At 37.2% G+C, this 27,229-nt stretch overlaps 1 protein-coding gene across 3 annotated transcripts in view; it reads right to left on the bottom strand.

Annotated features, from left to right (window-relative positions):
* ARHGAP5 (Rho GTPase activating protein 5) overlaps positions 1-27,229 on the bottom strand; it is a 79,287-nt gene that overhangs the window by 39,697 nt on the left and 12,361 nt on the right. For all 3 annotated transcript variants that reach the window (XM_024982060.2, XM_024982064.2, XM_024982061.2), the window contains exon 2: positions 22,747-26,634. In XM_024982060.2, coding sequence (XP_024837828.1) covers positions 22,747-26,466 — 3,720 coding nt within the window. In that variant the 5' untranslated portion in view covers positions 26,467-26,634. The remainder of the gene's footprint in view (positions 1-22,746; positions 26,635-27,229) is intronic.

Raw genomic sequence — 27,229 nt, 5'->3', positions numbered from 1 at the left:
TTAGATTTCTCTGGGTTATGCTGAGGGGATATCTCCCAAGGTCCATAAATGTACAAAGGCAAGTTACTCAATTCTGCAGATTCAACACCACTAATCTGAGGGAATGAAAGGCTAGGTGGCTTATAGCATGGAATTTCTGGCAAACTCTAAAGGGATAATTTACTAACATTTAACCGCCTTGACAATCGAGTTACAGGTCACACACACTGTAGGGGAAAAAATGCATAAAAAACTTACGAGACTACCAATTTTTCTACTAATTTATACTGCTACAAAATAAAATTCTGTGTAGGAAAGCTGTTTTGAATTAGACACTCCTATATTAGCTTTTATGATGAAGAAAAATGTCTGTGACTTTTTTCTGTAAGTGACAGATCTTTTATTTATTTAGGCTGCATTTGGTCTTTTTCTCTAGTTGCTGCGAACGGGAACTACTCTCCAGTTGTGGTGCAAGGAATTTCATTGCAGAGGCGTCTCTTGTTGCAGAGTACAGGCTCTAGGTACTGAAGCTCTAGGCTTCAGTAGTTGTAGTGCATAAGATTAGTTGCTCCACAGAATGTGGGATATTTCTAAACCAGGGATCAAACCCATGTCTCCTGCATTGTCATGCAGAGTCTTCACCATTGAGCCACCAGGGAAGCTCTATAAACTGACAGTTCTTAGGAACAAAAATCGCGTCAGAGAGTTCTTTAAAAATGTGAATTTTGAAAAACTACATAATTCTAATATACAACCCTTAGTTAAGAGTTGCTAATCTATAGCTTCAAATTTATACCAATTTAAAATAATTTATATACTATAAAATCTATTTCATAAATTAAACTGTCTAAGGCTAGATGATGACAACTTCTATTGCCATCAAGGTTTTCTGAAATGCAAGAAAAAAGATGGGGCATATGGTTATTTGGTCATTTATATCTATAGCTTTTGACCAATCATTAGTCAGAAGTGGCAGCCCCCAATTAAATAATTGTGTTAGTAAGAAAACAAATCTGATTTATGATAATTCAACTTCTGATTCATCATTACATATAAATCTTAATTTCTGCTCAAATACAAATACCCATGGTCTTTTTTTCTGGCCACTTAGGTAAATCTCATGTCTGCAAAAGCATATCTAGTAAAACAAACATTCCATTTCACAAATAATATGAACAATGTTACTAATTAAGTGTCTAGCAGATATTAAAAACTATCATTAGAGTAAGTAAACACAAAAAGGTATATAAATAGCTCTTTACAGAACTGGCTCTTCCCCTTCAGCAGTATCAGCAACACAACAAAGGAGAAAAACTAAGCAACATCCTGAAGTAAATACTATAATCAATAACACTGAAAAAAACACAATACCTCAATTCACAGGTAATCAACCAACTGAAGAAAACTTTGGTAGCAAGAAACAGTGGAGGTAGTTTTCAAAGAATAAATCTAGGAAACAAGAAATTTTGGACTTCTCTATTGTCTTTAAGATGGGATTCTTGAAATAAAAGATGAAAGAAGAAATGAGACAACCATAGGTAAGATGTAAAGAAAGTAAAGAAAAAACCCATTAAAGAAATGAATACCCTCTTTGGTAAAACACTCAATGATTCAAAATATCAGAATAAAGTGGAAAAGATCATCAGAGTCCTCTTTTCTACTATATCATTTCTCTGACACACACCAAAAACCACTTTTGCTCCCATTTTAAAAAGAAGTCTTCATCTTCCTCTCCCTGTGAGTAACTGCTCCAGAATGAGAATTCCTTTTCGTAGAACAAACTCATTGGAAAAGACCCTGATGGCAGAAGGAGACTGAGGGCAGAAGAAGGGGTAACAGAGGATGAGATGGTTGGATGGCCTCATCAACTCAATGCACATGAGTTTGAGCAAACTTTGGGAGATGGTGAAGGACAGGGAAGCCTGGTGTGCTGCAGTCCATGGGGTTACAAAGAGTCAGACATGACTGAGCAACTCAACAATAAACTCCACATAAATCACCTATACTAGTTGTCTCTAATCCCTCTCTCTCCATTCCCTTTTATATGTACTCAAATTAATCTTTTGCTCAGATGATAAAGAATCCGCCTGCAATGTGGGAGGACCCTGGGTTGAGAAGATCCCCTGGAGAAGGGAACAGCTACCCACTTCAGTATTCTGGCCTGGAGAATTCTATGGACAGAGGACGCTGGCAGGCTACAGTCCATGGGGTCGCAAAGAGTCGGACACACCTGAGCGACTTTGACTTCACTTCAAGTTAATCACTTTCATCACTTCACTAAATCTGCTCTTACTAATATTATAAATGATCGTTCTGCAATAGTCAGTTTTCAGCTCTCCTCTTAACCTTTCAACAGTTATTCTCTTGAACAGACTTCAGGAGACTACCTTTGTTATCTCACTTGTCCTCCCCTTATTAGTCTCCTTTGCTGGTCCCTCTTGGCAACCTTGTAATACTGGCAACACCCCAGGCCTCAGTCCCTGTCTTTTTTTCCTCAATATCTATAATCACCCTCTTGGTAATGTCACCCATATGCTGATAACCCAAATCAATACCTCTAGCTCAGCTCTTTCTCTTGATCTCTAGACTCATTTGGAACATTCTACCTGACATTTTCACTTGAATGTCTGAGACATTTCCTAACATGTGCAAAACTGAACTCCTAATGATGTATTTCCTTAAAATGCACTCCATGTTTAGCCTTCTATATACATCTCAGTTGCTGACAATTCCATCCTTTCAGTTGCCAGACTAAAATCTTGGAGTCATCTTTGATACCTCTTGTTTTCTCACATCCTACTTTCAAATGTATGATACAGCAATTACCCACATCTTAACCATCTTATTGTGCTGACTGCCTAATCAATCCTCCCTGCTTCTACCATCATTCCTTACAAACCATTCTCAATAAAGCAACCAGGATAATGACTCCACAAATAATGGCCTTTAAGGGCATATACAATCTTGCATGCCTTGAACTCTGCCTCTTTTTATTCCGACCTTATTTTCCTGTACCTTCTCCTTCATTTTACTTCCTTTCCTCCAACTACATGGCTTACTTGCTTTTTCAGCATGCAACATATGCTCCTAATTTTACGTCTGTTCCCTCTACCTTCTCAATGAGGCCTACACTATTAAAAACTGACTATTAAAAATTGTAATCTATGGCCTGTCTCCTGCCCAGAACTTCCAATCCCTCTTACACTGCTTTTCCTATCCACAACACTATATGATTTTCTCATGTATCATCATCATATGCCTGCTACAATTTAAGCTCCACACAAGGGCAGGGATTTTTATCTGCTTTGTTCATTAATATACTTTAATGACCTGGAATACTGTTCGTAAAGAAGAGAAAGGTACAAAGTCAAGGTACAAGTCAAGGTCTCTTCTGAAATAATGAATTTAACTTGCAGACAGAATAATCTCATCATGCACCAAGGAAGATAAACAAAAAATAGGAATAAACCATCAAGTTACAGATATGCTGCAGACTTGGAAAGCTTCAGAAATCTTAAAAAGCATTTAGGTAGAAGAAACCAATGACCAACAATGGTGAAAAAATATCAGGCTAGCCTCAAAGGTCTCATGAAAACCTAAAAAGTCAGAAAACTCATTTCTATAGGAAATGAGAAAAAGATTTGTCAAGGATTCTTTACTTAGTGTGTCATCCAAATTATGGGTAATAAGCAACTCTAAAAGGAACTATAAAGTTCTCAAATACATAATAATTAATATTTAAATAATAGCACTCTCAAACTGCTTTCTTACAAATCCTAATCACATAATGAAACATCATTGGGTGGAGAACAGGGGACACAGGAATAAATTAGGAGTTTAGGATTTATATATATATATTTATTAGTATATATAAAGTAGGTAACCAACAGGGAGCTACTGCATAGCACAGGGAACTATTCTCAGTACTTTGTAATAAGCTACAAGATAAAAGAGTATGAAAAATATATATATACACACACATACATAATATCTGAATCACTTTGCTGTACATGTGAAACTAATAAAACATTCAAAATCAACTATACTTCAATCAAACCACAATGAAACATCATCAGTATTAAAGAACTTACATCTGGAAAATGTGTGCTTTGAAAAACATAAAAATAAACACTTAAACACAAAACTAATTCTGAGTTACAGTGGTACAGCTACTAAACAGAATATTATCTGTAATTTTATGAGTCAATGTACAGAATGTAAAAATTAAACAACTAGTAGGCCAGAACCAAAAGCTTCAACCTATCCTAAAAAAGGTGGTGGGGAGTAAAAGATAAAGTAATTATGTTAATATGCAACAGGGTATCACAATATACTATGAAGGATTAAGGATGTTAAACTGAAGTTGGGATTCAATATAAACTTAAAGATAAAAGGAAGCCTCAAATAAACTAATAGCTCCTTTCTCTTCTTTTTTTTTTTTGCTGATGAAAAATAAAAATAGAAAATAAGAAAAAAGCAAACTGAAACATAAAAATAAATGTAAATGGGGGTTTCCCTGGTAACTCAGTAGTAAAGAATCCGTCTGCCAGTGCAGAAGACACAGGTTCAATCCCTGGACCGGGAAGATCCCACATGACTCGCAGCAACTAAGCCCATGCGCCACAACTACTGAGTCTGTTCTCTATAGAGCCCAGGAACCACAACTACTGCCGCCAACTACGGAAGGCCTCGTGCCCTAGAGCCCAAGCTCAGCAACAAGAGAAGCAACTGCAATGAGAAACCCGAGCTCCGCAACTAGAGAGTAGCCCCACCACCTGCAAACTGAGAAAAGCCCATGCAGTAACGAAGACCCAGCACAGCCAAAAACGAAGATTAAAAAAAAAATTTTTTTTAATATCTAAATGGAATAAGATCAGGTAAGTTATAAAAGACTCTCAGACTTGGTAAAAAACAAAACAAAACAAAACAAAACTAAACACGACTAACCACATGTCATTTTAACAGACACTCCTAAAAGTTGAAAACAAAATGATGGAAAAAAGAATCATTTTTGTTTTTACAAGAGCAATGTTAACTCTGCTGCTGTCTTCAAAGCAAAAAGCTTTGAACCATACAAAAGAGACTCACATGATAATTATCCAGAATTCAACCCATCATGTAGCAACAAACTATAGCAGAAATATGTACCTCTAAGGAAACAGAAATTTTTAAATGATCTCCTTTAGTTCTTGTCAGATCAAGTATACCAAAATTATGGATAACAAAGATGAATTAAGAAGGTTGATTTCAACAGATTTATATATACTAATATATGCTAAAGTTCAGGAACCAGATATATAATCTCATTCCAAAGTAAATCATTTATGTTAATATTATAGAAAAAATTAAAAAACAAATACTAAAGTATTGACAACAATCCTCTAAGTTTAGAGGATGGTAAAAAAGGAAAGAAAGAAAAGGTTGGGGTGAGGTTACACAGAATTTTCACTGTAGGTTGTACAGTTCCTTTTGTAAAGAAAATGCTTTCTGAGAAGACAAAGATTACTTGTGTAACCAGAAAAAAAAAAAATCAAGATCTTAAAAATTATGCTTATGGGAAAAAAAAACTGTCTACAATACATAAATTGTAATCCTGTTTTCAAAAAGGAAAGAGGAAATCAAATTTTTCCCCAGTAGCTTCCAATTTGAGTTTTCCCTTTCTTACATACTCTGTCCCACACAGATTCTCAACGTATCACAGCATGCTGAAAAACTGAGAAGTTGGGCAATCAAAGAAACTCATGTAACTACAAGCACTACCTACCCTCTCTCTTCCTAATGTCCTCAATTCACATTTCATCCATCTATCCCTCTCCTGGGTCATTCTTATGAATATACAAATATACTATCTCTCATTTTAAAAAACAAACACAAAAACAAAACCCTCCTTTGATCCCATATTGAGCTCTACTGTCCCAATTCTTGCTCCTCTTCATAGAAAAACTTCTTGAAGATGTCATCTACATTTACAATCTCTATACTTTTCCACATCCCATTCACTCTTCAACCTACTTCCATCTGGCTTTCTCTCCCGTCCCACTGAAATGCTTGTTAAAATCAGATACCTCTACACCATCAAATCAAAAAGAAACTTTTAATTCCTCTTGAGCTCTCAGCAACTTTCTTGATTGATCACTTCTTCTTAAACACTTGCTCTCTTGGCTCCCATGTTACGACTCTTTACTAGTTTTTCCTCTTTTCTCAAGAATTCCTTTTTCAGTTTCATCTACTATAACTCTTTCTGGTTTACCCAGTGTCAGTTCTAAGTTCTCCCTTCTCCACCCATTCTCTGTCCTTATGTGAATTTATCTAAACTCATGGCTTTCAATGTTCTTCTATCCTGAAAACTTTTCCTCTGAGTATCAGATTCATACATCTAACCTTTATACTTCCACTGGGATGTCAACACAGGTATTTTAACATAATATAAAAGGCACAAAACAGATGTCCTGATTCTCTCTGATCTGAAACTTTTCACCCTTAGCTTAGTCTTCTTCACTATCCCAGCAAATCTAAACCCACCCGTTGCTTATACCATTGCTTATACCATAAATTAATAATCAATCTTGATTTTCCCTTACTCTCTACAGTGAATGCATAAGAAGCCCTATTGGTAGGACTTCCAAAATACTCTAGAAATTGTCCTAGAGTACTTCCTTTTTATTACCTTTTTATTAAAGGGTAATTTTCCTTTTTATTACTTACACCTTGGCACAGTATCTGGCACACAGGTGCTCAGTCAACACTAAAAGAAGCAAACAGAATGATAAACAGGAGCCTGAGAAAGCATTCACGATATGTTTCTGTTAATAAACATACAAGGTACTGTTGGTTTATTTACCAGTTATGCAAATAGTTTCATTATACCTAATTTTTTTTCCTATGGGAGTCAACATATAGGTGTACCTAAACTTAAGTATTTGAACCTAATAAAATCAGGATTCATACAAAATAATGATTCCTATCATAAAACTACAAGAAGAATTAACAACCAACTCTATGCAAATTCATTTGGAATAAAGTAATGTATCTTCAACAGAATGTAAGAACTGAGCATTTACCATGTACGTAACATCATGCTAGGTATTCTGCAGGACAGGGCACACAAAGCTACACACGTGAAAAACTTCACAGAATACACACACACACACACACACACACACGAGTACAAGCAAACCTGGCAGACTCCAAAGACCCGTGGGTTAATGTCAATATCCTGTTTGTGATATTGTACTAGTTTTGTAAGATGTTACCTTTATGGGAAACTGGACAAAGGGTACATGGAATCTTTCTGCATTATTTCTTACAATGGTATGTCCATCTACAATGAATCAAGTTAAATTTTTCTTAAAAAGGTCACTGCAATAATCCAAGTAGGAAGTTATGATAACCTCAACTAAGACTGTGACAATGAAATGGAAACATGTTTTATGGCAGAATAAAGATCAGCCAACTAAAATAAATAGCAATAGCATGTAGTTTAGACCCAGAGCACCTCCTTCATGAAAATACATTCTTAACCAATCATGGTGAGGATAGGGAAGTAATATCTATGACCTGTGAGGAAAAACCTGCCTCTCCTAATGAGCAGGTACAAACATGCCTCGTACGATCGACTTCTAGAACGCACAGGAATTTCCTTAAAGGCCCATTCAGCTAGACAGAGTTTCTCAACTTCAGTATTATTGACATTTTGAATTACAGGGTGTTTAGCAGCATCCCTGACCTTTACCCAACAGCTGTCAGTAGCAAACCCCCACCCTAGTTCTGACAGCCAAAAATGTCTTCAGGCATTGCCAGATGCTCACTGCAGGTCAAAACTGACCGTGGTTGAGAACCATTGTGCTAGCTAATAACAAGGACTGAGAATTCAAATTTGGGAGATGGCTATAAATATAACCCTGAGAAGTCTGAGTTTTTTTTAAATTCAGGATTGAGAATCACTACTATAGGGTACACAAAGATGAATGATAATCATAACAGCCCTCAAAAAGCTTACAATGTAATAATAAAAATAAAACTTACTGAACTACAAAGCAGTAAAACTACTATAAAGTGATTATGCTGGAAGAATATTACACCATAGCATGTGTGTGTGTGCTTAATCGCTCAGTCGTGTCCAATTCTTTGCGACCCCTTAGACTGTAGCCTGCCAGGCTCCTTTGTCCATGGGATCCTTCAGGCAAGAATACTGGAGTGGGTGGGTAGCTGTTTCCTTCTCCAGAGTATCTTCCTAACCCAGGGATCAAATCCAGGTCTCCCACATTACAGGTGGATTTCTTACCAGCTGAGCCACCAGGGAAGCCCAAGAATACTGGAGTGGGGAGCCGATCCCTTCTCCAAGGGATCTTCCTGACCCAGGAATCGAACTGGGTCTCCCACATTGCAGGCGGATTCTTTACCAGCTGAGCTACTAGGGAAGCCCATAGCGTAACACACCAATATAAGAAAGAAGTCTTTAGTGGAAACCAGTGTTCTGTGAAGATCTACTTAATACTTTAGAAAAAAACCAATTCTATAAGAAATGTTAGGTGCTGAGACGTTCAAACACTTTACAAATGAGAGATATTGTGAATACTCTCTCACACCCTTTAACCTAACACTATGTGAAAAGAAGGAAGAGAAAACTGAGGGCAAATAAAATGTGGTCTGGGTTCTTGTATATACTAATCAGACAAAATGGTTCTCACACTGATTAATCTCTAAGATGACATCTTCCTATAAAGCATTTCCACATATATTATCTACCTGGCAGGCATTTTATTAATGCCATTAACAACTTTATTACAAAAAAAAATTAAATCTGGAGTCACATCATCGACTCAATGGACATGAATCTGAGCAAACTCCAGGAGATAGTGAAGGATGAGGAAGCTGAACACAACTGAGCAACTGAACACCACCACCAGGAGAGGGACCTAGCAAAATCTATTCCAGTAAAGGATGAGTAGATTTCTTCCCAGCTTCCCTAAATATTTATTTTCAAGTGTATTAAAGGGAAAATAAGTTTTATATTATACCCAGCATTTTATTCTTAAAACCACTACTTCTCCCTTTGCTTTTCATGTCATCTGTTAGGTTCTTTCTGGTACTCTAGTGACTTGCCAATCCAACAATGAGAGCATCAGTAAAGAATGAAGAAAAATTCAAGTGTGTTCTCCTCTTACATCAACAAAGGTTCTAGAGTCCACAGTTTTAGTAAGTACATAAGAAACCTTTAAAATGCCACTAAAATTTTGCAAATGTGCATTTTTCCTTTTTCCCAAACCCTTCCTTAGATTCTCAAAGGCTAAGAACAATTTCCAGAAAGCTCAAAACAATTACACATGCACATGCAAAATGTACCTTTTATTTGCACAAAGTTACTTTCTCAAGACGACTTTTGTCATACCCTTGGTATTTTGTTCTAAGAACTGCAAACATCAGAAATTACTACTTTTAAAAAGTAGTCGTCCTTCCTCTGAGGCGTCTCTTTACATAGTCACAGATTAAGTCCTACTGACGGCTCTTTCAACACTCCGACTGTGATGACAAGAAAAAGTTAAGAGCTAAAAATTATACAACAATACCTACTGTAGAAATAACTCTTCTAGGGCTGAGTGGGACAATTTGCAGTACATAAAATTTTGGAGCACATAAAAATTGATAAACCTATAGACTCATAAGTCTTGGAAGAGTAACAACTGCCCACTCATTATAAAATTATAGTAAGAACACATATTTTGTGTTACAGGAGTTAAGTGCCTCCTTGATATATATATATATATATATATATATATATATATATTCTGGTTTATATTTTGGTGGTGGTTTTTACCATACATCAACATTAATCAAGCCATGGGTGTACATGTGTCCCCCAATCCTGAATCTCCCCCCACCCCATCCCTCTGGGTTGTCCCAGAGCACCGGCTTTGAGTGCCCCGCTTCATGCATTGGACTTGCACTGGTCATCTGTTTCACATATGGTAACATGCATGTTTCAGTGCTATTCTCTCAAATCATCCCACCCTCGCCTTCTCTCTCAGAGTTCAAAAGTCTGTTCTTTACATCTACGTCTCTCTTGCATATAGGGTTGTCATTATCATCTTTCTAAATTTCATATATATGTTAATATACTGTATTAGTGTTATTCTTTTTGACTTCACTTCGTATAATAGGCTCCAGTTTCATTAACTAAACATATTCTAAAAATTATAATGCTATAGAACTAAGAGTAACTTCAATAATTTGTGCTATGCCAGGTTTTGCTAAACATTCAACATACTACTATGAAAGCTAAGAAAAAACACAAAGTTTGAATAGAGACACACAACTGAAGACATTAACATTTGCTCTTAAATTAGTAAAAAACAAGCATACCACTGACAATCATTTAAAATAAGTCTTATTAGAACGTGTCAATCAAAATATACTTTAAACACTAACCATTCTGAATTACATTTTATTTTGAATTTGAAGAGCAATAGATCTTGGTCAAACCCACAGCAAAAACCAAATCCAAAGAAACAGCAAACAGTAAAATACAGGCAGAAATACTCCTATATTCACACTTATGTCATACCATTAATTGATGTCACCAGCACCAGAAATGCTACTAAAGAAACCAATTTTAACTTCATGAGAAATTTCTGAAACACTTTAGAACTAATCAATCAGAGGCAGAACATATTTAGCCAATTAGCCAGTATGAAAGCAATAGAAGCTGTTACTAAAGACACCTAAGTAAATGCTTTCCAAATGAGAGATACCAGAAGTTTTACTAACCTTGATGAAAATATAAAAAATGCTTAATATTCAACAAAACCAAATTTACTAGACTGAATTCCTGAGAGCAGAGCCCACGACCAAGTCATAACTTTGGCCAGTGTTCCTCTGTCATAGCAAGCATTCAGTAAGATGCTTATTAGATAAAAAAACAATTTCTTGAGTCAAATAAATGCAATTATTAAAATATATATATATATATATAAATGGTTGTTTTATTACCACTACAAAAAAAAGTCATATATTCATACTGACTTCAATTGATCATAGTACAACACATTGTGCAAGGACATGGAGATCAACCATAAACAAGATATAAATCCAGCCTGCAGTAGACACTGGCTTTCATCCCTTAGAAATTACCCTAATTTGGGGGAAGCCAACCTCACCCAGAGCTCTAAAGGCTCAGGTCAACATTCAGCAGCATAATTCTACTCTCCTGGCCAGACTTCATTGGTTAGGAATGGAGACAGGACCCAACTCACAGCAATGAAACTGGAAAAGATGCTGACGCTGACTGAGGAATCTGGGAAAGCAGTTTTCTCATTCTTCTGAACACACTTCCTTTACAAAAGTGACCCTTATTCTCTCCATTAAGGAAGTGTCTGCAAGGTAATAATAGATACAATGGGCACCCTATATCAACTGCCCAGAAATCTTTAGATTAAAAAAAAAATAGGTAAAAAATAGAAAATCTGAAACTGTCAAGCAGTTCAAGACTTGGTTAAATGACCCTGTTCATTAAACAGGTACAAACTACATTATCTGTATCTGACCTCTAAGAACTCCTCTTTCTATAGTAAGTTTTTCAAGCATTCAATTTTTAGTTAGCCTTAAATATAATTCTTTCAGGACTCTAGTTTCTCTCAGATGTGAACACCGACAGTCACTTAAGTAACCGTCAGAAGGTTACACTAAAAAAGTGATACACATTAAAAAAAACAACAACATGCAACTTACCCTATAACTTATACATTCTGATACAGACAAACAGCAGTTCAACACAGACATATTTTCACGTATTTCATTACTTTTGTATCTGGGATGAACAATTTCTAGATCAAGAGAAAGTTCTTGTTACCACTGTTTGGCTTGACAGTATTTTCAAACTGGGCATTTTACTTAATAAAGACTGAGGTTCTAGAAGTCAGAAGTCTAATAATTCTAAACTTAAGATTTACTATTCTAAAGGATCTACCATAGTAATAGCTTGGTATCAATTCACTACTTACTAATAATACATTAACTTGTTTTGAAGAAAACATACCTACTTTGGTATTCTTTCCTTAACAGGCTCTAAGCCCTAGTACAATAGCTAAAGCAGCAGAATCTTCTAAGATACTGATAGAGGGGTTTAGTAAGAAGGGAGCAATAAAAAAAAAAAAAAATAATAATATGGATTGGAAGGAACATCTGAGGGTAAAATACCAGTTGGTAGTTGCTAATAAAAATAAGTGTATGAAAAGATTCACGACCTGGAAACGACAGGAAAACAACTTTTAAAAAGGCTGAAAATGAAAAATCATTAGAATACCAGCTTATTCTGCTGCTGCTGCTGCTGCTGCTAAATCGCTTCAGTCGTGTCCAACTCTATGCGACCCCAGAGACGGAAGCCCACCAGGCTCCCGCATCCCTGGGATTCTCCAGGCAAGAACACTGGAGTGGGCTGCAATTTCCTTTTCCAATGCATGAAAGTGAAAAGTGAAAGTGAAGTCGCTCAGTCGTGTCCGACTCTAGGGACCCCATGGCCTGCAGCCTACCAGGCTCCTCCGTCCATGCGGTTTTCCAGGCAGAAGTACTGGAGTGGGGTGCCACTGCCTTCTCCGCCAGCTTATTCTAATGCACCACAAAATTCACCAAGTATTCTACTATTTACTATCTGAATCAAGAGGATAGCACCAAAATGGATACTGAAGAAAAGACAAGTACATCTCACTTCACTGCATGCATGTGTTAAAAACTGGCAATTTTATCAATACAACTCAAAATTTCTCATTTAGTTCATTCTCTTAAGCACTGTTTTACAAGCACTTGTAAGTTACAAAATCAATTTAATAGGTCATAAACCAGCACCTATTTTTTCACTATAATAGGCTAGAAAATCAAAATAACTTATAAAGTAGGTACTGTTTTAGAAAATTCCCTTTACACAGAAATATATATGTATAATGGGCCATGATTTAAGAAAATAATCCTTACAAATCTTTCCAAACCAAGGAATATCTTACAGCTCTTGTTCCCACAACTAATACTAAACTCCTTTGGGGGTACAGAACAAAAGATAGTTAAGCATAAAGCCATCTCTGATTGGCAGAAATGACAATCAAAGCCCACATTAGGAGAATCAGGTCTTTGAGCCTCTTTTAAATGCCACTAATGCCCAAATGTTATGATTTTCCAGATGTCAAGGAACCTAAGAAAATATTCCTAGACTATAGCTCCCATGCTGGAATCAAAGAACAAAGGTTAAGAGAATGAACTTTTCTCTTAGAAAATAAAAGAAAGAAAAGTACATAAACTTAGGATCAGAAATCACAGAAATCACGTAAGTGCAAAACTTAGGAGTATTTAATTTAAAAATGAGTCAGGAAAGTAATCCAGCAAATGGGACAGAGGACTATTCTGAAATACAGATGGAGTATACTGGGATATTTCAGGCATGAAGCACATTATAATAGCATTTATTGAGCACTGCTACATGGCAGGCATTTGAAACACATAGTTCCAACTTCTCCCACAATTCCAAGGAAAACATTGTAATTCTTAATTTACAGGTGAGGCAATCAGCTAAGAAAGGGTATGTGATCTTTGTTTATTCTCCCTACCTTTAAGGATAATCTCTGCTACCTGGCCATTCAACGTTGGTAGCTCTTCAAGGCTGTGTTAGACAACTGTATTCACTCCCCCTATGTCATTTCATCTACTGCCATCTCTGCTTCACTGTCTCCTAAATATGTATCTCCAACTCAGACCTCTTCTCTGAAGATCTGCATATCTAAATACCTACTTTACACCTCGACCTGAACTCTAACTTCTACCCCTCAATTCCAAACCTGGCAAATTTCCAATGCTCTATGTAAGGAACTTCCTGGTGGCTCAGACAGTTAAGCGTCTGTCTAGAATGCGGGAGACCTGGGTTCGGTCCCTGGGTCAGGAAAATGCCCTGGAGAAGGAAACGGCAATCCACTCCAGTACTATTGCTTGGAAAATCCCATGGACAGAGGAGCCTGGTAGGCTACAGTCCATGGGGTTGCAAAGAGTCGGACACAACTGAGCGACTTCACTTCATGTAAGGAATAGCATCATCACTAATTAAGCTGCACAAGCTAGAAACCAAGGCGGTATCTTTCCTCTCTCATTCATCATCTTTACCCTTCCCTCATATACGCAATATATTCACCAAATCCACCCCATTCCATCCATTGCCACCATTCTCCCTCCCGACTCCAACTATTCAAATCGTTCATCACGATTCACTTAGGCTACTGTAAATGCCTACTGGTCTTCCATATCACTCAACCTATACTACACACTGAAACCAAGTGATTGCAGATTCACTAACTCTGTTCATTTCAATTTACTCTTAGGCTCAATAACAAAAAGTCCAACAGTAATAAAAAGGTCTGAGTCCAGTCCCCACTCTCAAACCTCTCTTTGTACTATTCTCTCCCATAGGTCAGGTGTCAGCCAACTATGGCCTAGCGGACCAGTTTACCCTGTTGCCTGTTTTTTGAAAATAGCCATACTCAATTCATTTACGTATTGTCCATGGCTGCTTTTGCACTGCAACAGTAAAACTGAGCAGTTATGATACAGGATGTATTACATCTTCAAAGTCTCATATATTTATTATTTAGCTCTTTACAGAAAGTTTGTCAACAATTGTTTTAGATCATTGACTAGTCACAGTGACCTCCTTTAAGAACATGCACATTCTATTCATTTAGGATTAAATATTCTTCCATCCACCCAACCACTCCCCTAGTTAAGTTCTATTCATATATCAGATCTAAAAAATGACAAGTCTCAGAGAAGCCTTTACTTACCCTGTAGACCAGTTTATCCTAATTCAGATTAGCCACATTTCAAGTGTTCAACAGCCTTAGGTGACTTGGAAGGAAAGTTCTGAGTCAGAGGTCTGTATATTTGGGAGCTCTCTGTTCTATCTTACTGGTCAATGTGACTGTCTCTATGCCAATACCACACTGTGTTAAATACTAAAGTTCTACACAATTTGACAGAATAAGCACATATATCACCACTCCACCTCTGCCTTTCTTCTTCAGAAGTGTCCTAGCTATTCGATATTTGTATTTACTACTCTTCCATATTTGTATTAGAATCTGTGTAAAATTTCTTGAAAAATCTGACACTTTGAGTGAAACAACACAATTTAGAGATGTAGAGTCTGAAGAACAATAACTTCTTTATGATAAGCCACATTCATGGACATGAAGGCAACAGCTCCCCATTTATTTAGATACTCTTTAATGACTTAAAATAATGTTTTATGCTTTTCAACAGAGGTTTGCACATTACGTTACAATTACTCCTAGGCACTAGATAATCTGCTATGCTTTTGTAAATGGTGTCTTCTCTAATTACTTTTTCTAGTTATTTATTGCTGAGGTATAGAGATGCAACTGACTTGATTATTGATGATATATGGAACTAACTTTGCTCTTTTATTTATAATTTATCTATAGATCCTATTTGGCTTTTACATAGGCCAATCATATCATCAGCCACTAATGAAAGTTTTGTTTCTTTCCAATACTCATGCTTTTATTATTTTTTCCTTATCTTTTTGCTTTAACTAGGATCTCTGTATAATATTGACTGGAAGTGGCGATATTATAAATATTCTATCTAGTTTCTGGGTCAAAAGGGAATTTATTTCCCTCATGAGGATGTTATTTAAAGTGATTCACTTGTTTGCGTATTTATAGATACCTGTTCTCAAGTAAGCTCTCATCTGTTCATAATTTAGTAGCTTTCCACTAAATTAGTAAGAAGCTAATGCATTAAATTTTATCAAGTAGTTTCTATATATTGTTGATTTTTTTTTTTTTTTTGGCGTTTAAATACATCTGACAACCCCAACAATTGTGGGTCAGTACCCTGTGTTCAAATACATGAAAATATCTGCAGTGAACTATATGGATATTTTTTAAAATAAGACAAACAATGATTATATGTAGCCTCACACACCAGTTCAAGTAGGATTTTCCCAAGAACAGGGTAAATCAGATCATGCTGCCAAATTCTACAAAAATTTTTGATTTTCAGAGGTTATGGATTTCAAAGTTGCAGTTAAGAGTCTGTGGACTTGCACTTTAAAATTTTTGCATGTGCACTCATAAGTAAAATGGGGCTCTGGGACTAAGAATAGGTAACTTCACAGAGAATAAACTGAATGAATTCTCCTACTCTATTTTCTGGATTGTTTTTGCTTTGGCTCCATCCCTTCATTCTTTCTGGAGTTATTTCTCCACTGATCTCCAGTAGCATATTGGGCACATACTGACCTGGGGAGTTTCTCTTTCAGTATCCTGTCATTTTGCCTTTTCATACTGTTCATGGGGTTCTCAAGGCAAGAATACTGAAGTGGTTTGCCATCCCCTTCTCCAGTGGACCACATTCTGTCAAATCTCTCCACCATGACCCACCCGTCTTGGGTTGCCCCACGGGCATGGCTTAGTTTCATTGAGTTAGACAAGGCTGTGGTCCTAGTGTGATTAGATTGACTAGTTTTCTGTGAGTATGGTTTCGTGTGTTTGCCCTCTGATGCCCTATTTCAACACCTACTGTCTTACTTGGGTTTCTCTTAACTTGGGCGTGGGGTATCTCTTCACGGCTGCTCCAGCAAAGCGCAGCCATTGCTCCTTACCTTGGACGAAGGGTATCTCGTCCAGAAAGAATGAAGGGATGGAGCCAAAGCAAAAACAATACCCAACTGTGGATGTGACTGGTGATAGAAGCAAGGTCTGATGCTGTAAAGAGCAATATTGCATAGGAACCTGGAATGTCAGGTCCATGAATCAAGGCAAATTGGAAGTGGTCAAACAAGAGATGGCAAGAGTGAATGTCGACATTCTAGGAATCAGCGAATTGAAATGGACTTGAATGGGTGAATTTAACTCAGATGACCATTATATCTACTACTGCGGGCAGGAATCCCTCAGAAGAAATGGAGTGGCCATCATGGTCAACAAGAGTCCGAAATGCAGTACTTGGATGCAATCTTAAAAACGACAGAATGATCTCTGTTCGTTTCCAAGGCAAACCATTCAATATCACAGTAATCCAAGTCTATGCCCCAACCAGTAACGCTGAAGAAGCTGAAGTTGAACGGTTCTATGGAGACCTACAAGACCTTTTAGAACTAACACCCAAAAAAGATGTCCTTTTCATTATAGGGGACTGGAATGCAAAAGTAGGAAGTCAAGAAACACCTGGAATAACAGGCAAATTTGGCCTTGGAATACGGAATGAAGCAGGGCAAAGACTAATAGAGTTTTGTCAAGAAAATGCACTGGTCATAACAAACACCCTCTTCCAACAACACAAGAGAAGACTCTACACATGGATATCACCAGATAGATGGTCAACACTGAAATCAGATTGATTATATTCTTTGCAGCCAAAGATGGGGAAGCTCTATACAGTCAGCAAAAACAAGACCAGGAGCTGACTGTGGCTCAGACCATGAACTCCTTATTGCCAAATTCAGACTGAAATTGAAGAAAGTAGGGAAAACCACTAGACCATTCAGGTATGACCTAAATCAAATCCCTTATGATTATACAGTGGTAGTGAGAAATAGATTTAAGGGCCTAGATCTGATAGATAGAGTGCCTGATGAACTATGGAATGAGGTTCATGACATTGTACAGGAGACAGGGATCAAGACCATTCCCATAGAAAAGAAATGCAAAAAAGCAAAATGGCTGTCTGGGGAGGCCTTACAAATAGCTGAGAAAAGAAGAGAAGCAAAAAGCAAAGGAGAAAAGGAAATATATAAACATCTGAATGCAGAGTTCCAAAGAATAGCAAGAAGAGATAAGAAAGCCTTCTTCAGCGATCAATGCAAAGAAACAGAGGAAAAGAACAGAATGGGAAAGACTAGGGATCTCTTCAAGAAAATCAGATACCAAAGGAACATTTCATGCAAAGATGAGCTCGATAAAGGACGGAAATGGTATGGACCTAACAGAAGCAGAAGATATTAAGAGATGGCAAGAATACACAGAAGAACTGTACAAAAAAAGGTCTTCACGACCCAGATAATCACGATGGTATGATCACTGACCTAGAGCCAGACATCCTGGAATGTGAAGTCAAGTGGGCCTTAGAAAGCATCACTACGAACAAAGCTAGTGGAGATGATGGAATTCCAGTTGAGCTATTCCAAATTCTGAAAGATGATGCTGTGAAAGTGCTGCACTCAATATGCCAGCAAATTTGGAAAACGCAGCAGTGGCCACAGGACTGGAAAAGGTCAGTTTTCATTCCAATCCCAAAGAAAGGCAATGCCAAAGAATACTCCAACTACCGCACAGTTGCACTCATCTCACACGCTGGTAAAGTAATGCTCAAAATTCTCCAAGCCAGGCTTCAGCAATACGTGAACCGTGAACTTCCAGATGTTCAAGCTGGTTTTAGAAAAGGCAGAGGAACCAGAGATCAAATTGCCAACATCCACTGGATCATGGAAAAAGCAAGAGAGTTCCAGATAAACATCTATTTCTGCTTTATTGACTATGCCAAAGCCTTTGACTGTGTGGATCACAATCAACTGTGGAAAATTCTGAAACAGATGGGAATACCAGACCACCTATCTGCCTCTTGAGAAATTTGTATGCAGGTCAGGAAGCAACAGTTAGAACTGGACATGGAACAACAGACTGGTTCCAAATAGGAAAAGGAGTTCATCAAGGCTGGATATTGTCACCCTGCTTATTTAACTTATATGCAGAGTACATCATGAGAAATGCTGGACTGGAAGAAACGCAAGCTGGAATCAAGATTGCTGGGAGAAATATCAATAACCTCAGATATGCAGATGACACCACCCTTATGGCAGAAAGTGAAGAGGAACTCAAAAGCCTCTTGATGAAAGTGAAAGTGGAGAGTGAAAAAGTTGGCTTAAAGCTCAACATTCAGAAAACGAAGATCATGGCATCCGGTCCCACCACTTCATGGGAAATAGATGTGCAAAGAGTGGAAACAGTGTCAGACTTTATTTTTCGGGGCTCCAAAATCACTGCAGATGGTGACTGCAGCTATGAAATTAAAAGACGCTTGCTCCTTGGAAGGAAAGTTATGACCAACCTAGATAGCATATTCAAAAGCAGAGACATTACTTTGTCAACAAAGGTTCGTCTAGTCAAGGCTATGGTTTTTCCTGTGGTCATGTATGGATATGAGAGTTGGACTGTGAAGAAGGCTGAGTGCCGAAGAATTGATGCTTTTGAACTGTGGTGTTGGAGAAGACTCTTGAGAGTCCCTTGGACTGCAAGGAGATCCAACCAGTCCATTCTGAAGGAGATCAGTCCTGGGTGTTCTTTGGAAGGAATGATGCAAAAGCTGAAACTCCAGTACTTTGGCCACCTCATGCGAAGAGTTGACTCAATGGAAAAGACTCTGATGCCGGGAGGGATTGGGGTCAGGAGGAGAAGGGGACGACAGAGGATGAGATGGCTGGATGGCATCACTGACTCGATGGACGTGAGTCTGGGTGAACTCCAGGAGCTGGTGATGGACAGGGAGGCCTGGCATGCTGCGATTCATGGGGTCGCAAAGGGTGGGACACGACTGAGCGACTGATCTGATTTTCTGGATTTGTAGAACACTGGAATGACCTGTTCCTTAAAAAGTCTCCTTAGAATTACCTGGGCCTGGTATTTTTGTGCTAAGATGTAACTACTACTTCATAACTTATTTAACAGTTACAGGATTATTCTAAGCTTTCTTGTAATGGACTTCAACTTTGCTTAACTTTTAAATTTATTGATCTAAATTGTTGACAGTATTTTCTACTATCTTATTAATCTGCTGCTGCTGCTAAGTCACTTCAGTCGTGTCCGGCTCTGTGCGACCCAACAGATGGCAGCCCACCAGGCTCCCCTGTCCCTGGGATTCTCCAGGCAACAACACTGGAGTGGGTTGCCATTTCCTTCTCCAATGCGTGAAAGTGAAGTCACTCAGTTGTGCCCTACTCTTAGCAACCCCATGGACTGCAGCCCACCAAGCTCCTCGTGCATGGGATGTTCCAGGCAGGAGTACTGGAGTGGTGTGCCATTGGTTTCTCTGCTTATTAATCTGATCTATTTGTAATTATATTCCCCTTTTCATTCTCAGGGTTTACACCTTCTCTTTATACCTGATTTTGCCAGATTTTGGTCTATGTTTCTAGTCTTTTCATATAATAAAACTTTTAGTTTTGTTGATTTCTCATTTGGTCTCTGTACTCATCACTTCAAAACTGAATGTGTACATCGGCCTCCTAGCTAGACTACCTGATGCCAATCTCCTCCCTATTTGGAATCTCAAGTCAAAACAATTTTCTTACTGCTCAGGCCCTGCTTAACTAACTGCTTTTGGATTTGAACTAGCTCTTCAGTTTAGCAGACTCTTATAAGTTTCAGTTCAGTTGCTCAGTTGTGTCCAACTCTTTGTGACCGCATGGACTGCAGCACGCCAGGCCTCCCTGTAAAGGTAATGATATTACACAGTACCCTCAACTGGGACAGTTTCCTATTTTATCTTAACTTGCCTAGACACAATCTTATACCTCTGTACAAATGACTTCCCCCTATTAAAATATCTTTTCTTCTTCCTAAAAACCAATCAAAATACTCAAAACTGGTGATTTACCTTTTTCATGAAGTTTTGTGAACCTAACTCTATACCTCTATGGTGATCTCTCATCTTGTATTCACTTAATATATGTATCTGACAGTATTATCACAAAATAACGTATATACTTTTTTATTTAATCAATTTACCACATGCCAAGCACTATTTTGGAGAAGGCGATGGCACCCCACTCCAGTACTCTTGCCTGGGAAATCCCATGGACCGAGGAGCCTGGTAGGCTGCAGTCCACGGGGTCGAGAAGAGTCGGACACAACTGAGCGACTTCCCTTTCACTTTTCACTTTCACGCATTGGAGAAGGAAATGGCAACCCACTCCAGTATTATTGCCTGGAGAATCCCAGGGACGGGGGAGCCTGGTGGGTTGCTGTCTCTGGGGTTGCACAGAGTCGGACACGACTGAAGTGACTTAGCAACAGCAAGCACTATTTAAAATAACTATGAACGTATTTCTCATAGGGAAATATGTTTATCTCCATCTTCCTTGAAAGGAGTATACAGAAGTTACACAGCTAGCAGTCTGGCTCTAGATCATGTGCTCTTAACTATTACACATGCTTCCCTACAGTGCTCTAGTATTACTTTTCTACCTCTGTTCCAAAAACAGGGTACTGTCTTTCAAACTAACATTTAAGCTTTTTTAGGGATGTGCATCTTCAATTCTTTTATATCCTTCAACAACTTTTTGTACAGACTTAAGCATTTAGCAGGTTTTTAGTGAATGCTCACTAAACTGAAATAGAAGACAAACTTACTCAAGTCCAGCTTACACAATGAAAATAATTTCCAGGCAAACAAAAGCTGCACTAAAATGCTCCAGCTTTTCTGTAATGCTTAAAGGAAAAATACCACGGATAACTATGATATAAATAGTTAGCCTTGGAGACATCCAAGGCACTACACTGTACATATATAATACAAAGCCCTAAAGTGTAACTGCAGCATAAAACTATATTTATAAAGCTGCATTGTAATCTATGTTTATCTTTTTAAGAACAGAGCTTCAAACATTTAAGTGACATTTATGTTTAAGGTTAAACACTGAAGGATTAAAAAATCACTTATAGATCTAAAAGCTTCCAAAATATCATGTTTTCCAATTCTCTTAAGTATCGTAACACAATTAATCTAAAATTCAAAGCAATGTTATATAGGCATGTCTTGGAGATAATACAGGTTGAGTTCCAGACCACTGCCTAAAAACAAATATCACAATAAAGTGAATCACACAAATTCTCTGGTTTCCCAGTGCATGTAAAAATTACATGTACACTATATGGCAGTCTATTAAGTGTACGACAGTATTATACCTAAAAAACCCAATGTATGTACATCAATTTAAAAACGTAGCTAAAATGTGTTAATCATTATTTGAGTCTTCAGTGAGTTGTATTCTTTTTGCAAAAGTAACATCAAAAATCACTGACCACTGTAACAAATATTATAATAATTTTAACATTTAGAATATTTTGAGAATTACCAAAATGTAACACAAAAGCACGTAAGAAGTAAGAAAATGCTACTGGAAAAATGGTGCTATGAAGCCTTGATCATTGCAGGGTTGTCACAAACCTTCAATTTGTAAAAAATGCAGTATCTGGGAAGTGCAAAAAGCAAACCGCAAAAAAACAATATATCAAATATGCCAATATATCAAATTAATATGTCAACAAATCAAGCTGCAAAACTGCGAAGTCAAAAGGGAAAAACAGACAAATAGGATGCTTATAAACAGAGAAAATGAACAAAAGCATTTTATATCTAAGTTTCTGTAGACAGAATCTACCTATTCACCTAGAACTTTTATGCTGAAGAATACAAAATCAAACTTCCACCCCAAATAAACTTTTTGCTGTTCAGTTGCCCAGTCATGTCTGACTCTGCGAAATGAACAAGTTAAAGCACAAGTAAATAAAATGAAGTAACAAAAAATAAATAAAATGAAGTAACAAAAAATAATCAATCCTCACAAAATATTCAGAAAATTAAAAAGAGCTGCCAATTACACTTACTAAATGACAGCGTAACTTCTCACTGACATCAAATCCATTATCTTAAAAAAGTAATTTTTTAAAAGTCAAAACATCTTTAGAAACATTATGAACCATAAATTAAACTTACTTTTTTGTCTTCTTTCACTTTGTGGGTTTTCTTCTTCATTTTCTTATCATCTAACTCTTGATCTGAAGTGATTGCAGGATTATCAATACCACCTTTCCAAGTTTCAACAGGAGAAAGAAGTGGATCTTCCTCACTTCCACGATGTCTTCCTTTTCTTTTCGTTTTAGAAGTCGTGAAAGCCTCATCATCACTTGCATCTGAATGTGTTCTTCTGTAGTATGACTTGGCTTTACTAAACAGGGTTTTAGATTTATATTTGTATTTTGAAGGCCTCCGTTCTCCATGACTTTTCGAGGTTCTATCGGAAAATCCATTTTCTTCATCTCCTTGGGTGTTATTTACAAATGAGTTTCTAATTTTAATAACACGATTCTGACTGTCATCTGGGACAACGTATATCTCATCAGAATAGCCCTTCTGTTTGAAAATTGTGTCAATAGGTTCTGAATAGTTATCTGAAGGATCCATATCTTCGGGATGTGCCAAAGGCACCCGAGAAGTCTGTTTTCTTGGATTTTTACCAATACCAGCTTCAATTGTTTTTAAAAGGTTTGGATCCAATTTTTTCACGTTTGTCTTCGGTGCAACTGGTTTAGGTTTAATAGGTGGAGGCACTTTATGGTTGCGTTCATGGTCATGACAATTCGGGGTGCTGTGAATAGGGTATTCATTTCCTTCCAAATCTAATCTATATCTGGATCGGTCACTAGGTGTTGGAAGCAGCTGTACATCATCCCCAATTGGACTATAAGGAGGTGGTGCTTCTGTATCATCATCTGAATCAGGGTAGTTGTTGTAGGGAAAACAGTCTCTGGGAGATGGCAGGAAAACATCTTCACTCTGATGGGTTGATTCCCTTGTACTATCAGATAAATAGGAATTTTCTATCATATTTTTTTTCTCTAGAACATCACTGAAAAACAGTGTAAAGACCTCAGTTTGCCGATGATACTGAGATAAAGAATACAATGCTGTAAATTTAGCAGAGATCTCAGTTGCAATGTGTTCTCCTTCAGTCATTAACTCCTTGATGGCCTCATTTTCAAAAAAGTCTGCTTGGCTGTCAGTAACTGCCACCAGTTGTACAGGGATGGTGTCCTGAACCTCTGACAGAAATGCTCGAAGCATTCCCATTGATGCTTTCCGTTTGGCAGAATACACTAGTATATAACCATGAACCAGTTCATCTTTCCTTACTCCAATTGAGGAATGGTATGATAATATTGTGATCTGTATTCGCCTCCTTTTTTCACCAATGATTTTATCAAGCATTAGGGAATTATTCTGTCCAGCTTGGGCAGCACTACAAGAATGAGAATCAAGGAAGGGTGAAAGAATAAGATCCACACTAAATGGATCACCACACATGGCACACATGACAATTCTCAAGTCAGCTTCTGATACATCCTTATTGGTGGGAACTGGGCTCACCACATCTAAATTATGTTTAACAGATTCTAATACTCCTCTTAGAGCTTGCTTTATTTGGGTTTCATTAAATTTACGAGGATATGTACCACCAGGTACATCTACAAAAGGACACTGTAACTTGTTTGCCAACTGTTGCCCTTGGTGCCTGAGAATTGGTAGATTCTTACTAATAGAATCTCTCTGATTAGCCAGAATTAATGTAAATGGAAGGTTGGCCATATACTTATCTTTTCTGATCTGAGAAGCTTCAGTTCTTATTTTTCCAATAAACTCCCCAATAAAATTCAGTGACTCAATGGAATTAAATACACAAAAGCACCCATGTGGTTTAAAGGCAGCAGTCCACAACTGACTTAAAAAGTAAGGCGACTTGGCATCAACAGGCCGAAGATCAAGTTCATAAATTTTTCCATCTAAGGCATACTCATCGTCAGTGGATTGTGTCCTTATCTCATTTGCTAGTTCTTGGGCAAGGCCATCTTTCCCTAAAATGAAAAGGTTAACTTTATCTATATTGGTGCTATCATGATACAACCGTAAGCGACCATGATCCAACTGCAAAAGACTACTGGCAAGTAACTGCTCTACTTTAATGTCTGTACAGTTTTGGCCACTAAGACATGTTTCTTTAGTGGGATGATAAACAAATCCTATATGCTTAAGTAGAAGAGACTCCCTATCCGGTGCAAGTTTCTGTAAAGCTTTATATCTAGGTTCTTCACTCAAAACTGTATGAATTTCACTCATTTTATCTGAACTAGGTGTTGCATTAAGATCTAAATCATAAAAAAGTTCAGAATGTTCAAAAAGCATTTCCTGAAACTCTTCTTTGGCTTTTTCAACTATTTCTCGCTGATGCCTACCATACACCTCTTTGCTATCAGCCTCAGTGATGTATTTGAAGGCTTCATCCTCCATTACAAAACACATAACTTCCTCCCATGGTTGCCCAGGTGAAATAAACTGAATTTTTTCCAAAGTCTTCTTGAATTTTTCCTTCATTTCTACCCTCCTCTTCTCTGATATTAGATGCTGTACATGGTTCTGATAGACTTTTTCAGCTTCTAAAGTGCTCAGGAGGTCAAATGGGATCCGTCTATCGTTGATTTTGTCTATATGGTCAGTTTCATCCCAAGGTGTTTTTTCTAGCACCACAAAACATAACTGAAAATCTGCTCTCTTTTCCATTAACTTCAAAGCTTCTGACCAATTCAAATGTTCAATCTCTTCCAGATTTGGCAAAAGAGTGTTAAAAGCTCTCGGTAAAGTATTTATATATTCTTCTCTCCTTTTTCTTATATGTTCCTGTTTAAGCTGTTCTATGTGTTTTGAGAATGTATTTCTAGCCTTTCTTGTTCCCTCTAAGTTGATGTATTCTTCATAATCAGGATGATTTTTCAATTTGTTACTAACAGTTTTCCAAGTTGCATGATAATCTCTTACAGTCTGTACAAGTTTTTCGAACTTATCTGTTGCTGTGACAACAAGTTGTCTCTGTGTTTTATAAGCATCCAGATAGGGAATAATTTTAGGCTTGCCACGAGTTTTATCCAACATTTGTACCAGTGCAGTGAAACATGTCTCAATGTTGACGTTAAATCGTGCTGATGTTTCCACTACAAGAAGGTTCTTTTTGTTTGAAGCAAATGCCTGAACTTCTCTAAGATAATGATCCACACATTCATCACATTTAGTTGCTGCTATTATTACAGGTTTTTTTGATTTTGATAGTTGGACAAAAAGGTTATTCACAAATTTAAGTTGATCATCAAACTTCCTATTGCATCCCTGACTTACGTCAATGCACAATAAAAATCCATCTACATTGAGCTTCCCTTCAGGCATTTGCTTCTGTTCGAAGTCTTGTTCCAAGCCTAGTTGATCAGTGCAAATGTACATTAGTTTTTCTGCTGACTGCAATTTAGAGGCAGCTGCACGCTTTATATATGGTTGCAAATTCGTACTCCGATGAGGCAAGAAAGTCTGGTCATCAATGAACTCAGTTTGTTCGATGACATGAATTTTGCACTCTACTCCATCTTCACCACTTTGCGTTATGTCACCCCAGTACAAAAAATGATCATTGTTTACTACTCGTCCTCCGAAGTCAATGGTGCTAAGCACAGAAGTATGTTCTGGATAATATTCATCAGCTTTTGAGCGTACAAATCTATTGCACAAACAAGACTTTCCAACTCCACAGTTACCTTTGTCTTTTTCAGTCCCAGAGAGTCCAACTACACTGATGGTATAGGACGGGGGGCGAGGCTCTTTGTTTTTTGCCATCATAACTCTCTTGTCATGTCTCTACATTCATAAAGATAACCAGATATACTTCTCATTTTGAAAATAAAATCATCTCAAAATACAGATCCCACATTTCAGAACTACATTTGGTTCTTTGTATTTCCCTCATTTCTGTGCAGAAAGGTCTTCAAGATCATATGGATCATCTTCCTAGAAAGAGAAAAAGGACAAATCTTAGTCATGAATTATACATGCTGAACTATATACACATTAAAGATGTTCATAATAAAGCACCAGACAAGTTAACAATGTCACAGTATTTTAAGAAATCACCAAAGACAGTTTATGATTTACTGTTAAAAGTGCAAGATGACCTCAAAATTTAAGGCAAATCTAACAACTAAAAAAACTAAATACAAATTTTAATGTGATCTTACAAACTTTAAAATAAAACCCTATTAACCAAATATGCATTTTGTTTCTAGTCCTTCCCTTCCCTCAATTTTCCTGTCTTCTCTGTCTGGAGGCTATGTTTGATAATAACTAAAACAAACTAGTTGCCTTAACAACTCTCTCACAACTTAAAAACCTATCTGCTTTCTCTTACGTGGTTCCTCAAACCTTATTCCCTAAAATGGAATTTCATGTGAATTTATCAAGATCTTAGAATTTTTAAGTCTTATGCAATCAAATATTATATACAAAACCAATTAAATATATTCATATACGTAAACAAGAAAAAGGAAAAAATGAACAGTTAATACAAATTGTTACAGTGATTAACTGGATCAACACTTCTCAAACT

Source organism: Bos taurus, chromosome 21, assembly GCF_002263795.3.
Source record: "Bos taurus isolate L1 Dominette 01449 registration number 42190680 breed Hereford chromosome 21, ARS-UCD2.0, whole genome shotgun sequence".
Taxonomy (NCBI): Eukaryota; Metazoa; Chordata; class Mammalia; order Artiodactyla; family Bovidae; genus Bos; species Bos taurus.
The sequence above is the reverse complement of the archived record's forward strand: the minus strand, read 5'-3'. Positions and strand labels throughout refer to the sequence as shown.